The sequence below is a fragment of the Ornithorhynchus anatinus genome, chromosome 9 (genome assembly GCF_004115215.2).
Source record: "Ornithorhynchus anatinus isolate Pmale09 chromosome 9, mOrnAna1.pri.v4, whole genome shotgun sequence".
Taxonomy (NCBI): domain Eukaryota; kingdom Metazoa; phylum Chordata; class Mammalia; order Monotremata; family Ornithorhynchidae; genus Ornithorhynchus; species Ornithorhynchus anatinus.
The window spans coordinates 40,985,269-41,000,050 of NC_041736.1; the positions used below are offsets into that span (position 1 = coordinate 40,985,269).

Here is a 14,782-nt window from a genome sequence, read left to right on the forward strand (position 1 = left end):
CTTTGGAAAGCACGAGACTGGTAAAACCTAGGTCCTTGTCCGTTTCCCCCCCCGCCCCCCCCCCATTCCTGTCACCCCACCGACATTATGGAGAGTTCTAGACTTGCTACTTGTGTGCATCAGTATCTGCTAGAGAAACAAACCCCTGGCCTAATTTTCCCTGCAGTGCTTTATCTTTCCGCAGTTCGTCCCTAGGCAGATTTCTTTCACATCAATTGCAAACTCTTCATCATTAGGGCAATTCCCCTTTCTTACCCCTCTCCCCAAGCCTGAAACCTCAAGGGAGTCATCACTGCTCTTTGATGTCTACAATTTCTTGGTGGCTAAGACCCAACCATGCTCAAATCCATCCATTTCTCTGTTTTCATCACCGAGACCCTTATTTAAACCCTGGTTTCCTGACTCCTCAACTTCTGTAAATTTACTTGCTGCTTTACCGGCCTCCAGCTTGCTAGACTCAATCCAAGCTCTTCTGCCCGCGACCATCAAAAACTGCTCTCTAATCACCCTGAGTTTACCATGTCACTCTCCAGTAGGTGCAGATCTAATGTAAACTTCTGATAGTTGCCTCCACCTTACCTGTCTACTCTCATTTTCTCACCCAGCATCTTTAGCTCCAGCTAAAGTTGTCTTCCTGATGTTCCTCATCCTTGATGCTTGTGCTTCTGACTCTAAGTTTTCGTCTAGGAAACCTAGAGTATTTGTACTTGCCACCTCCTCATTCCCCCCCGTCCCTCCTTTAAATAGAAGCTCCAGGCCCTCCAGTAAGCTCTCTCTCAATCTCATCTACCCCACGAGCCCTGACCCATTTCTTCTCCCTCAGTTGCTTTTTTATAATTATTGTACAGCTTCAACACACTGGCCCAGATAATAGAAAATGGCTAATTCACACATAGAGCCACACATCCCCCAGATTTAGACACACTCAAACGTTAGACTTCCTCCTCCCAGTTCGGCCTTTTTGTCGTGGCAGTGGCTCCCACCAGACGTAAACTCCAGTGAGTTGTGAGGAGAGGAATAGTTCCAGGAACCAATGCTCAGAGCCACGACCAGCAAAGATGAGGGTTGGGGATGGGGGTGCTGGTGAAGAGGGCAGCCCCCCTCCCAAACAATCAGTGGTATTTATTGAGTGCTTACTGTGCTTAGTTGAGCACTGTACTAAGTGCTTGGAGAGTATAATGCAGCAGCAGAGGTGGATGTGATCCCTACCCATAAGGAGCTTTAATTCTAGAGTAGCGTACATATTTAATCTACTCTGTGGATATTTGGGGATCTATTTTATTGTACAGTAGCTTTTGGGGGGTTTCTCTGTCGATGAAGTATGTTTATCTTTGTATTCTTGATTAGAAGGTAAGTTTTTTGAGGGGTGGAAGCATGCTCGATCTTTGATTTGAAACGGGAGACTTGGGTTCTAGTCCCGGTTCTGACTGTAGCAGACTGGGTAAAGACAATATGTTGTGTTCCCCTCTCCCCCGCCACCCACCTACTTGCTGTTGCACTCTCTGCTCCAGCAGAAACTTGACTGGCATGTCGAGAGAGTAGAAGGAATAGTATCTGAGTGCTTCCTGAGTGCAGAGCACTGTACTAAACGCTGGGAGGTGGAAGTTAGAAATGGTCCCTGAGAGTGTCAGTGGTGCTGCACGGGTCCTCGGTCCTGGAGTCTCGGGATCGAAGCTCATTGGCCATCCCTCCTGGGAGACTCCCTAAAATGCTTAGCACAAGGGCTCTCCCTGCTGATTTAGTTCCATTATTAAAGTGACTGTGAAGTTATTGAGCAGTGGCAGGTGCTTCGCGGAACACGAAACCGGACAAGGTCTAGGTTTTGACCTTTATTCCAGAGTGTATGATTCTGGCGCTCTCTGCACTTCCATGAGGGAATAAGAAAGGAGATGACAAAGTTTGTGAAGTCATTTTGTTGTCAGGAGAAATGCAGATCTTCCTCAATATCTTCTCAGAAATGTGAAGTCATTGGCATCATGGCCTAGTGGAAAGAGTATGGGCCTGGGAGTCAGAGGACCTGTGTGCTAATTCCACCTCCTTTTGTCTGCTATGTGACCTTGGGCAAGTGACTTAACTCCTCAGTGCCTCTGTGTCCTCATCTGTAAAATGGGGATTCACTGCCTCCCTCTTACTTAAACTGTGAGCCTCATGCCAAGCAGGGACTGTGCCTACCTGCTTATCTTGTATCTAACCCTGTGCTCAGTACAGTGCTTGGTATATAGTAAATGCTTAAATACTATCATTATTATTATTATTATTATTTTATTAGCATTCAGGTCACAATAGAGCAGCCAGGAAGTTGGAATTCCTAAATTATCTTGTACCTGGCTCACCCTCTCCTCTTTTCCCTCCCCTTATGGGTCATGAAATGGTTTAAATACTTAGACCTCTCACCTGAAAGAGGTGCAGTATCTGTCCAGTTCCCCAGAGTTATCATCTGGGCTGAGGAGGAGGTCTGTGGGGCTATAGCAGCAATCCAGGAGTACAGAAAGGACGCTGCATAATATCCCAAGGAAAGAAAGCTCTCCAGGTCAGAAGAGGCAAAGTCCCAGTCTGATTCAAACTGCCCTCTCTCTAATGGCTTTGTCTCTAACACCTGGTGAAGATGGGAGAAGATATATGAAGCCAAGCCTAGCCTTCTCGGGGAGAAAGCTGATCCTGAATAATTCACGGACTTCTTGTCAGGATTCTCAGCCGAGTGTACACACAACACACACACACACACCCCACAATCCTCGCTCTTAAAGCTAGGGGCTCTGAGTTAACTCCTCAGAGTCCGGGGGGGGGGGGGAGGCTCCTCTCTCTGTGAAACAGCAGCTCCTGTTTCTGTGTCTCCGTGGGCAGCAGCGAGAGAGCAAAAGAGAGAGAGGCGAGCCGGAGTGTGAGAGCCAGCCAGGCTGCATCACAGCACTACCCACTCCTTCCTCCTTCCCTGGATACAGCCAACATACCAAGCTGAACATGGCTCTCATAGTCCAGGTCAAAACCGTCACAGATCTGAGAGGCAAGAATGACCGGATCGCCAAAGTGACGTTCAGAGGTATGAAGCAAAACTGAATCTTCTTTCTGGGGAACTGATTTGATCTGGGGGGAAGCATCCACAGTATACTTTGTGAGCTGAGCAAGATTCGAGTGAGGCTCAGGAGGATGAGAAGGGAATTGATGGAGAAAGGAGAGGAAAAGTTCTCTCCATGTCAGACAAGGTCCTAATTGCTTTGGGGCAGCTACTGGCTGTGCTGATTAAAACACTAGGCTTTCTTGGGCCATTCAGGTTCTCTCTGTCTCTTTCTCTAGGACTCTCTGGGTCCTTTTCTCTGCTTCTGTCTTTCTTTGGCCCTGCCTCTTCATCGCTCTCTTCCTGTGGGTTTCTGCATTAGCTAATTCTTGGTTCAGATCAGTATTCATCATTGTTGCTGCTGGTTTTGGAGATGGAGGGGTGAGAGTCTGTCCCCAGGGTTCTGGGTCTTCCCACTGTTTCCCAAGAGTCTAGCCCTAATAGAATTGAGAGAGGCAACTTGCCCCTCTTCCCCAAAAGCTGATCCAGTCCTAGGACTGGATGTCTGACCCGACCCCAATCCCCCACAGTCCGAAGGAGCATGGGGAAAGCAAGGCAGCTCCGAGACCAATGCAAAGATCTCTCGGTGCCTCAGACCCATTCTTTACAAAGGAGATGAGGGATGGAGGCAGAGAGGATCATCCTTGTGGGCAGGGATGATGTCTACCAACTCTTTTGTACTGGGTGCTTCCAATCGCTTAGTGTGGTGCTCTGGACACAGTATTCGCTTGATATATAGCAGTGATTGATTTACATGGGGGAAAGAGGGTCAGAAAAGGGAAGGCAAGATACTAATCTAGCAGTATCCCCTTCAGGAATGGGGGAAAATAGAGGAGCAGCTTCATTCTGAAGCCCAGCTGGGGTACATACTAGCTGTTCCCCTCTTCACTCCTTTCTATAGCACCTTATATGGTGCCTTTGCTGACTTGATTTAAACATGTAAAAACTACTTTAAAAAAACTCATCAGCAATAGCAAGCTACCCTCACCCTTGTAACTGTGCCCTGAGCCCAGAAAGTTTTGTTTCCATTTTACAGGCAAGAGAACTGAGGCAGAGTTAAGAAGGGCCTTGCTCAAAATTACCCCTGAGATCAGTGCAGAACCCCAGTAGAACCCTAGAGTTCTGGCCCCTGGCAGTAGTCCTCCTGCAAGTCCAAGCTAGCTGCTTTTTGCCTCCTCTCTTCCACTTGGCTCGTTTGAATCCGAGCCCCTCCACCCGCTGCATCAAACGAATTCCACATCCTCTTGGCTCCATCTGCCGAGAGCCCTTTCCTTGGGGAGACCTGGGCTGGGAGGGGAGAATGTGTGTCTATCTCTTGTATGCACAGTGGAAACGAATAACAAAACCGAAAGCCAATAACCAAAATTACTTCAAGCCCCCGAGTCAGATTGACTCTTGCTGGTCAATAAAGGGAGCAAATCCATGGGCAAAGGTGATGCAGAAGGGAGTGGGAGCAGAGGGAAGGGAAGTGCTCTTGGAGGAGATATGCCTTCAATATGGCTTTGAAGGTGGAGAGAGTGATGGTCTGTCAGATATGAAGAAGGAGGGTGTACCAGGCCAGAGAGGCAAGATGAGGGCGAAATGTCAGTGGCGAGGTAGATGAGATCGAGTCCATCCAACAACCATTAAATAGAGCCTTTTGTCACTATAGAAAGTAAAACGGGCCTGGTGTCTACCCCCTGGAAGCTTGCATTCTAAAGTCTACCAAAGGTATGGACATCTAAGCACTGTAAACACCCTTCTTCCTTCCTTGTGGAGAGAGGGAGGACATGGTCTCCATAAATCCCTCGCCTCTCCTTGGCAAGGTCATTCCTAAGGCAGGGGCAGTTGAAGCAGTTGTCTTTGTCCCTGTTCCCAAGGGAGAACCACCTTTCCCAGCAAGAGAACCGCTGCTTGGAATTATGGAGGAAGTTAGAAATGGTCACATGGTTGAGCCACTGGTGCCTTTTTAGTGGAGCTTTGAAGATAGGGAGAGCAATGGTCTGCTGGATGCGAAGGGGGAGGGAATTCTAGGCAGGAAGGAGGGTGAGAGCAAGAGGTCAACAGAGGACGGTGAATAGGCTGGATTGTAGTAAGCGAGGAATGAGAAGTTGTGGGGAGAGAGAGAGAGACTCTCTTTCTCTCAGTCTGCCTGACCTGTTGGACCTTCTCCAGAAGATGTTCTCAAAAAGGTCAAAGGCACGGGACAGTTGCAGCACAGATCAGATCTCTGGCACTCTGCACCCCCTCTTCTAGTCTTGTAATGTCATTGGGGGCAAGAATGTCTAGAAAAACCCACCGGGCAGGTTACTTATATCCAAGAGTGGGGAATACACGAAGGAATTCATTCAGTCATATTTGAGTGCTTACTGGATGGAGAGCACTGTACTAAGCGGTTGAAAAGTATAGTACAGCAATAGAGACAATCCCTGCCCACAGTGGGTTTACAATCTAGAGCTGGGGAGGCAGACTTCAAAACAGGTAAACAGGCATCAATATAAATGAATAGAATTATAGGTCTATACATACATTTATAATAATGTTAATAATGTTGGTATTTGTTAAGCGCTTACTATGTGCAGAGCACTGTTCTAAGCGCTGGGGTAGACACAGGGGAATCAGGTTGTCCCACGTGGGGCTCACAGTCTTAATCCCCATTTTACAGATGAGGGAACTGAGGCACAGAGAAGTGAAGTGACTTGCCCACAGTCACACAGCTGACAAATGGCAGAGCTGGGATTTGAACTCATGAGCCCTGACTCCAAAGCCCGTGCTCTTTCCACTGTGCCATGATTTATGAGTGCAGTGGGGCCGGGACAGGGGGGAAGACCAAAGGGAGTGAGTCGAGGTGACACGGAAGTTAGGGGGAGCTGAGGAAAAGGGGGGTTAGTCTGGGAACCTCCTCGGCTCTGTCCTCACCACCATGTCCCTGGGAGGTCCAGCGTAGGCATCGCCCCACGTGGGACCTCAATTTCCCCGCTGGTAAAATGGAAGCATTCTGATGACAATTGAGCATCTGCCTGTATGCTCTTTTGGCATCATCTAGGGAAAGGGCCAGAAATGCACCCTGGCTGAATGACTGTGATCTATCTCTGGGTCTCCTCCCATTGCAGATTAAGTATATGCATGTGAGGCTCTCCTTTGTGTTTTTAGATGGGGGTGGCGACGTTGCCAACTCGGCCTAGGCTACTGAGCCACGTGGCTACATCCCCACATCTAGGTCCAAGCCAGGGCTTTGGGGCAGCCCCAGGGACCTGCTCCAGGCTGCAGTCTCTCTCAAACAGCTTAGATTGATTCCCCTGGTTCAAGAATCCCACTGCCATCTTCCCCACACCTCCAGGACTGAGACAGCTCTGAAGACATCCCTCTCACCCCCACAGAATGCCTCCTCCCAAGGGGTCAACTTACCTGAGGCCACAAGACCTAACCCCATTTCTGGGTCAGTTAGCTTAAGGGTACCCCAGAGATGCACTGGGGTTCAGCATTTGCCCAAACTGGAACCTTAGGACAGCGAGACTCTGTAAGAAAAGACTGCCGTCTACCGGATGGCCCATGTATTAGATTTAGAATTTTTGTGAGTGTCCAGGACTGATTCTCTGGAGAAGACACTAATGCTAGGAAGAGTCCAGGGAAAACGTGGAAGAGGCAGACCAGCAGCTAGATGGATAGAGACCATAACAATGATAACGGAAGAACCATTAGAAAGGTTGCGGATTATGTCATAGGACAGGACGTTCTGGAGAAAGTATATCCATGGAGTCGCTATGAATCGGAAATGACTCGATGGCACTTGATAATAATAAAGCTCAGGATTGTTTTCTGTCCAATGGAACTGCCAAGACAATGGGAGCTGGAAGCTGATCTTCCTCTATTTTTCCTATAGATCAGGACAAGCCTCCCCTGCTTCTGTGTATTTACAGCTGCAGGAGCAGCTTTCTCTCTCAGCTGTGCCTGTGTCTCTGTTTCTGGCCCAGGGTTATTAATCCTCCTCCTGACTCCTGTGGGTATGTGTGTACTTAAGCACAGCAGCCATGGGGGAACTGAAGCGGATAATGTGGAGTTTATTAAAACAGCCTCTGCTGAGACAACTCCCTGTAGGGTGATGCTGGCAGGCGGTGAAGGTATTCTGAGTGAGTCCGTAGCCAGAGGAATGACAGCCAGCTTTCCTTCCTTCCCCTTGCATCACAGTCCCAGGAACCTCATGCACAAGTACTCCGGCCCCAACCCACCCAGCAAAACAACATTCCCACCAGGATACAAAAAAAAAAAAAATCTCAGTGACACACACAGCCACAAGGGCCCTGGGAACACATTCTCCTTCAGCCATGTGAATAGTCTGCCACTATTCTGCTCAACCAAAATTCGCCTTGCCTCTCGAATGTACCAGCCACTCCTGCACTTCTATGACCAAGCGCTGCTGGGGTCCATAGTTCCAGGAGTGCTGTCCAGGATGCCACCACCCCAGAAATGCCAGGGGTGGAGAAATTGACAGTGATAATTATGGTATTTGTTAAGCTCTCACTGTGAGTCAAGTGCTGTTCTAAGCACTGGGGAAGATACAAGATGATCAGGTCGGACACAGTCCCTATCCCACACAGGGCCCATAATCTAAGTAGGAATGATAATAACTGTGGTATTTAAGCACTTACTATGTGCCAAGCACTACACTAAGCACTGGGGTGGATACAAGCAAATCAGGTTGGACACAGTCCCTGTCCCTCTTGGGGCTCACAGTCTTGATCCCCATTTACAGATGAGATAACTGAAGCACAGAGAAGTTACACAGCAGGTACATGGTGGATTAGAACACAGATTAGAACCCAGAACCAGGCCTGTGCTCTTTCCACTAGGCCATGCTGTAACTCAGCAATAAGACAGTAAGAGCAGTGATGCATCTCTGCCACAACAAATTTCCGTCCCTGCTGTGGTGTCTGCTGCTTTTGCCCCAGTGGTGACCAAGATGCCCACAAAAGGAGGGCTAAGAAGTGCTACTGTGAGATTCTCAAGAAAGCAGCTCTCACTGGGCACCTAGCAGGGAGGCACCAAGGAAAAAGCAGCAGCCTCTTATAAGTATAGAATCCACTCAGTGTGAACGTGGGGACCTGTGCTTACCACAACCCTGTTTACACGCCCAGGTTCCGCCTTAGGGTCTCTAAGAACTGGAGGATTTCTTTATTCGTAAAAGAGGTACATCATGATGATGTTAAAGAGAGATTTTTTTCCTGCAAACTGAGCTGCAGTAAACTCTTATGTGGTACCCGCTGCCCATTCTTGGCTCCTCTCAGACGTTATGAGCCACTATGTGGACAGGCGAGAGTGAAGTGGGATGAGCTCTTGTTTGACTTAGATGTCCCTGAATCTTCCCCAGAGTAGCTCCGAATGGCCAAGGAGCCCCACAATTGACCCTGTCGCCCAAGGATTGTCCAGCTCAGGATGGAATGGAGCCCTTCCTCCCTTTCTTGCCTTCCCTTCCCCTTCCCCAAACCCCAAGGCAGCTGAGGCCAGAGCATGGCCCCATCATGGACTCTGAAGCAGACTCACGTGTCCCCAAAGCCACCATTAAGTCCGAGGCTGTAGAGGTGGGGAGGGAAGGGCAGGGACCACTGGGTACCTCTCTAGCCCCCAGATAACTGGACCTACTGGACATTGGTGGAACTAGAGGAGAGCAGATTAATGACAGTGAACTGACTTTAAATATGAAAAAGAGCCACAGAGACAGAGCATCTGGCTTACAATCCCCGAAGCCATAAACTCACACATTTCTACCAAGATGTTTTCAACAGCTTTGATTCTAAAGCTTCCTTTCTCCCTCCCACAGGGCTTTCCTTTTTCTCAAGGGTGTTGGAGAACTGTGAGGATGAAGCTGAGTTTGATGAGGTAAGATGCTTTCACTGAGCAGGGTGGTGGGTTTTGGTACTAGTGATTCCCTTTTCTAGGTGGTCTCTTCTCTCAGTCAGTGAGCTTCCAAGAGTGTCTCTTTTTGGGGGATCGGGGAGCCTACAGGACCTCAGTTCCCCACCATGGAGGTGCTTACTAAATGATTTGAATGAAGGAGGGATCATGCCAAAAAGGAGCTATTGCTAGGACTTGGGAGGCACCAAGGAAGCCAAAATGTTTGTTGTCCTATGGAGTCCCGCTGGCAGGAATATGCAGCCCCAGAAGTTGAAGGAAAACCACGTTGTTCTTAGGAGATGATGGGCTGATGGAGCAGATATTGCACAGGACCAAATCCTGTGAGCCTGTCGGCCAATTCCCTTCAATTAGGAACTTCCCCCAGTTCCCTTCTCCCTGCTCCACAACACCCCACTCCCTGCCTCCTCAGGGACAGCTCCTACCTGGGCATAGGCTGGGGAAAAGTCTCCCTCCAAGTCCTATTTCGAACAGAACTTGACCGAATGGTGAGAACTCTGGAACTGCCTACCAAGTGAGTACTCCTTGGGGGAATCATCTGAGTTCTGCCTCTCTTCTTGAGCTTGGGAGGTGTTGCTGGGGCTCTTGCTAGCTCTGTGAAAGCGAGCTGCCAGTGAGATGAATGGCCACTAGCACACTGTTGATTAGGAGCTTTACTGAGACCCTTGTTTTGAGTTGAAACCATTCTGAGCCCAGATTTATAGGGAAGTGGGGGAATTTTCACAAATGTGGCCACATCTTCTGGGGATCCAGCCCAACCCACGAAGACCTCTGGTGGGTGGGTCCCTAGAAAAGTGGATGGGGTGGATCTTGGTGAATGTGGAGAAGAAAGCTGCTCCAAGAAGAGAGTGGTGTGGAAGAAGATGTGAAGTGCAGGGGACAGGAAACTGGATGATGAGAGCCAACAGAAATTTTGATCGAGGAGACGACAGGACAGATGAGAGGCAGGTGATGGGGTCTAGGTGTCTAGAGTAAGGAGTTCAGGCTTTATATAAGCATTGTCCAAGCAACCTGAAGCAGGGAAGGAGGTAGTGACTGAGTGTGAGACAGCCTAGGACTCAGTCCTCTATGTGGCAAGCTTGAGAACACTTGCTGCTGGTGGTGGTGACTCCCGAGAGTGGCAGATGTGGATTTGTATAAAATACAGATTTGGGAATCACTGTGCTCTTCCCACCTGCTCAGAGGCTTCTGCCAAAATGGAAGGAGATGGGACCAAGTAAAGTTGGAGATGCCCAGATAGCCTGACTCCCAGCCTCCAAAAGAGCTCTGCCCAGTGGTGTCCTCCCCAAAGGACTGTTGTGGTGACCGGCTATTCTCCCTCTCCTTTAGGAGCAGACTTGCCAACTCTTCACAAATTAATGCAGCTTTGGTGCTCACTATGTGTAAGCACTGCTCTAAGCACTGGGGTAGATATGAATTAATCAGGTTGGACAGAAAACCTGTCTCACATGGGGCTCATGGTCTAAGGAAGAAGTACAGGTATTTAATCCTCATTTTCAGTTGAGGAAACTGAAACCAATAGAAGTTATGTGACTTGCCCAAGGTCACACAGAAAGCAATTGGCAGAGCCAGGAGTAGAACCCAGATCATCTGATTTCCAGGCCTGTGCTCTTTTCACTGGGCCGTGATACCTAGGCCTGATCAGGCCATAGCCTTAATTAATTATGAATAATCTTCATAATTCCTGTCTTAAGTCTGTCATAAGGGCTTAGTTAAGCTGACAGCCTGTCTGGATTGATGGAAGAAGATGTTGGATTACAGGTAGAGACTCATGGCATGCTCCTATTCCTCCCATCCCTAGACTCTGGTTCTATTGAGAAAGGAATCTCAGCTATAGTACAGCTTCTCTAGGTCTCCTCATGCCTCAGTTTCTCCTTCTGAACAATGAGGGAGGGAAGATTCAAGCACTCACAGTTGAGCCCAGATCCCAGAAATGGACCAGGGAGTAGAGCCTGCTGAACTGTGGATTCTAGAGAGTGGATAGAAGGGGTGATGAAGGGACAGGACTGGGGGCTTCCACTGTCCAAAACCTGTGAAAAAACCCTTAGAGGCTGGAAACTATGAACACACCGTGCCCATTTAGCAGCTGGTAGTTTCATTGTCCAGAATATTCTGTAGGCCATCTGAGGTGCATGCTGGGATGAATGGCATCCAGTATCCCCTTGTCCAGAAGCCAGAGCAGTCCGGAACAGCCACGGGAGTTCAAATCTAGCTGGGTCCACCCTGGAACTTACCTGGGAGTGGGCCCAATTCTCCAAAATAAACTAGAGGTGATAAGGGCCCAATTGACACCAAGAGTAAAGCAGATCTCCTGGGGTGGTCTAAAACCTTGGGGTGAGATGCCCTTCACCAGCAGCTTCCACCTCTTGTGATACACCCAGGTGGAAGGTCCACTACTAATGCCTAGCTTAAAGCTCCTATTTTCTTAACCCCCAGAGATCCTCAAGACGTGTCCACTCCCTCCTGCATCAATCAGTCAGTCGGTGGTATTTATTGAATGTTTACTATGTGCAGCACACTGCACCAAGCACTTGGGAGAGTACCGTACACTAAAGCTGTCAAACACGTTCCCTGCCACAGCGAGCCTACGGTCTAGAGGGGGAGATAAAATAAGTAATTTATAGTATGTAATTTAAAGATATATACATAAGTTCTGTGGGGGTGAGGATCCACAGCAGACTCCTAAGAAGGAGTGGTGGCTCAGGGCCAGGATGGGGAACTTGAGTTGGGAAGACCCTGTTGTGGTGGAAAGACAATTCCTACTACAACAATAGATGAAAGCAGAGCCCTTGGTAGGGTATCTTCTTTCTGAGAGGCCAAAACCTGAGATCTTCAGGTTGACCTGCACCTTCCAACCCAGAGGCTGTTAGAACTGGAGGAGAGAGGAAAGTGGGAAAGAGAGAGAGAGAGATACGGGGAGCACCCTATAATATATATATGTTACTATATGTATGCATTTGTGTGCGAATGGGGTGCATATCTGAAAGATATGTTTATATGTGCCTGGTCGTGTCTATATAGATGTTTATGTGGCCAAGCTTGGTAAGCCATGTCAACATATGCAGCTTTCCTTTTAATAAACTCATTGGAGATTCTCAGAATAATAATAATAGTTATGGTTTAAGTGCTTACTATGTGCCAGGCACTGTATTAAGTGCTGGGATAGATACGAGGTAATCGGTTTAGTCCCTGTCCCACATTGGGATCAGAGTCTTAATCCCCATTTTACAGATGAGGGAACTGAGGCATAGAGAAATTAAGTGACTTGCCCAAGGTCACACAGCGGACATTTGGCAGAGGCGGGATTAGAACCCAGATCCTTCTGACTCCCAGGCCTGTGCTCTATCCCCTAGGCCACACCATCCACTTTGTGTGCCTGAATGGAGTTTGGGCACCAAATTCTAGTGCTCATTGAGGAGGGAAAAAGGCCTGGCAGAAACGTGACTATGGACATTTCCCCCCAGTAGGGACTGCCATGGGACCTCAGATTTCAGAAAGTAAGGTCTTTCTGATCATATCCTAGCTTTGTACCAGTTTTATGGTTTCGTGTTTTCCAGTGGATCTCTTAGATGGAATAGCCACAGTCACACTCTAGAAAACAGACTATCCATGGGCTGTATGGGAAAGAACCCGTTCAACCCGTGGCCCCACCTAGAAAGGAATAATAATAGTGAAAATAATAATGATGATGATAATTTGTTAAATGCTGACAATATGCCAAACACTTTACTAAGCACTGGGGTATCTACAAGATAATCAGGTCTGACACAGCCCCTGTCCCACATGGGGCTCACAGACTGAGTAGGAGGAAGCACAGGTATTGACTCCCCATTTTACAGATGAGGAAACTGAGGCACAGAGAAGCTAAGTGACTCGCCCAGGATCACATAGGCAAGTGGCTTAGCTGGGATCCCATCCCAGGTCCTCTGACTCCCGGGTCCAGCCTCTTTCCACTAGGGCAGAAGGAGTAGCGTGTTGTCGTCGATGACGATTATAAGTTGGTTTCTATGAGAAGCCAGCTTGGTTCCTGGCCAGAGTTTGAGAAGTCCTTGGTCTTCAGGTTTTGGGGAAGATGCCCCCTCTGTGCAGAACACTATTCTAGTCCCTCTCCTTCCCTGTCGCCCCCCTCACTTTTGCACTATTATCAAAGCTATATGCGGTTGCCTACTTTTAAGAACCATTAATAACGATTGAGTCACAAGCAACTCGTAATGTAAAACTGCTATATAAAATCTTAAGATTTTCCCCAGTGGAAGATGACGCATCACTGGAGATTAAATTGTCGTTTTTATCGCTCCATCTCTCTCCTCCCCACCACCCACCAAAACTGCCGCCCTGTGTGAATGCGTGCCCTCGGCTTCGGTCGTCAGCCCTGCCGGCGGCAGCGATCTGACCCCTTGGAGAGGAGCATCGGTTCTGTCTTGGTCATATTGGAGATTTTTGAGGTTCACTTGCTACACTCAGGCTCTCACTTATTTTTCATAACTCATATGCAGATACTCATCTATGCGTAATTTTACTTCAAAATCATCTTATACACTGTTTTCCTGTTGGTTCGGTGAAAATCGCTGCAGCATAGCTACCGTGTATTTAAATATCTAATTTAACTTTCTTTCATAATCTGCCCTTTCCCTATCCTATCCACGATTGCGATTTCGGAGGTTTACTTGCTCTCAAATTTCTTTATAGACTCTACCAAAGAAGGGTCTTAGGGATGACCTGCCCCTAACACTGGCATTGCTATTGCATTTGGAATTTTCAAACTTGACACTTACAATCATTCTTTTTTAAATCCCCATATGGTCTGTCTTTGATGATACATTCTCCCCAGTCTGTGGTAACTGAATTCGGGTCCCACCGAAGTCCAAGTGAGTAGCTGGGCCCAGCCTGCCCTGGCCTAGTCCGAGCTGACTCGTAGGTCAAAGACCCAGCTCAGATTTGATTGGGACTAGAAGGGAGCCTGGACCTTGGCGTTTTTAGTTTCAGCAGTGTCCTGGAACAACCACATACACGGAGACACCATAATCCACTACCTTAGAAGAGGAAAGGAGGAAACTGGAGAATAGCCCGGAGTGAGTCCAGCCCATGCCCTGGTGGGTTTTATACCCTGGAGAGCCACAGGGGCCTAACTAGAATTCAGAATGGGGGGAAGTGGGGAGGAATGCACATGAAGGAGGTTCCAGTATCCCTGCTGATGAAAAGAAAAGCACCCAAATAATGCTCCTTAAATGTTATGTCAACAGTATAGGAAGGCAAACACCTAGTTTAAGAAAAGATAATAGGAGGGAGGAGGTTTTTGTTTTTCTGTTAATTTTTAAGAGGCCCAGCCTCTGCCATCACCAAACAGCTATTCAGAGGCTCCTGGCTTTGACCTCCAGGACCAAATTTTTGAGGACTCATATCTCCTCACCTCCTATTGTCCTTTCCCCTTGAACCTCCTCCCCATTTCCCCCACAGCCACTCAGTCTCAAAGCTGAGCTGTGCCCCAGAAACCAGCTGTTTTCATACATTCAAGGAAAAAAGCACAGGCTACATCCAAAAATGTTTGGGCCCAAGCCAGTCACCTATTCTGGGTTCCTCTCCCTCCTCCCCCTGCAACACCAAATGGATAATGGACATGTTTTAGCCTCACTCCTCCTGAACTGTGACCTCCAACATCAACTATACCTGAGCTTATTTTTCATAACTCATACAAAAATACCCAGCTTAATTTTACTTCGAGATCTCCTTATACACGATTTTCCTGTTGGTTCAGTGAAAATCCCTGCAGCATAACTACCATTATAATCTGACTTTTATAATCTGTTCTTTTCCTTCTCTTAAACTTTTTTGTCTTTA

General features: G+C 48.0%; 1 protein-coding gene across 6 annotated transcripts in view; it reads left to right on the forward strand.

The window, feature by feature from the left end:
• The first annotated feature begins 2,847 nt into the window (after positions 1-2,847).
• The window catches only part of OTOF (otoferlin), a 79,149-nt gene continuing 67,214 nt past the window's right edge, over positions 2,848-14,782 (forward strand). For all 6 annotated transcript variants that reach the window (XM_029071923.2, XM_039913187.1, XM_039913189.1 and 3 more), the window contains exons 1-2: positions 2,848-3,040; positions 8,853-8,911. In XM_029071923.2, the coding sequence (XP_028927756.1) occupies positions 2,962-3,040; positions 8,853-8,911 (138 nt within the window). In that variant the 5' untranslated portion in view covers positions 2,848-2,961. The remainder of the gene's footprint in view (positions 3,041-8,852; positions 8,912-14,782) is intronic.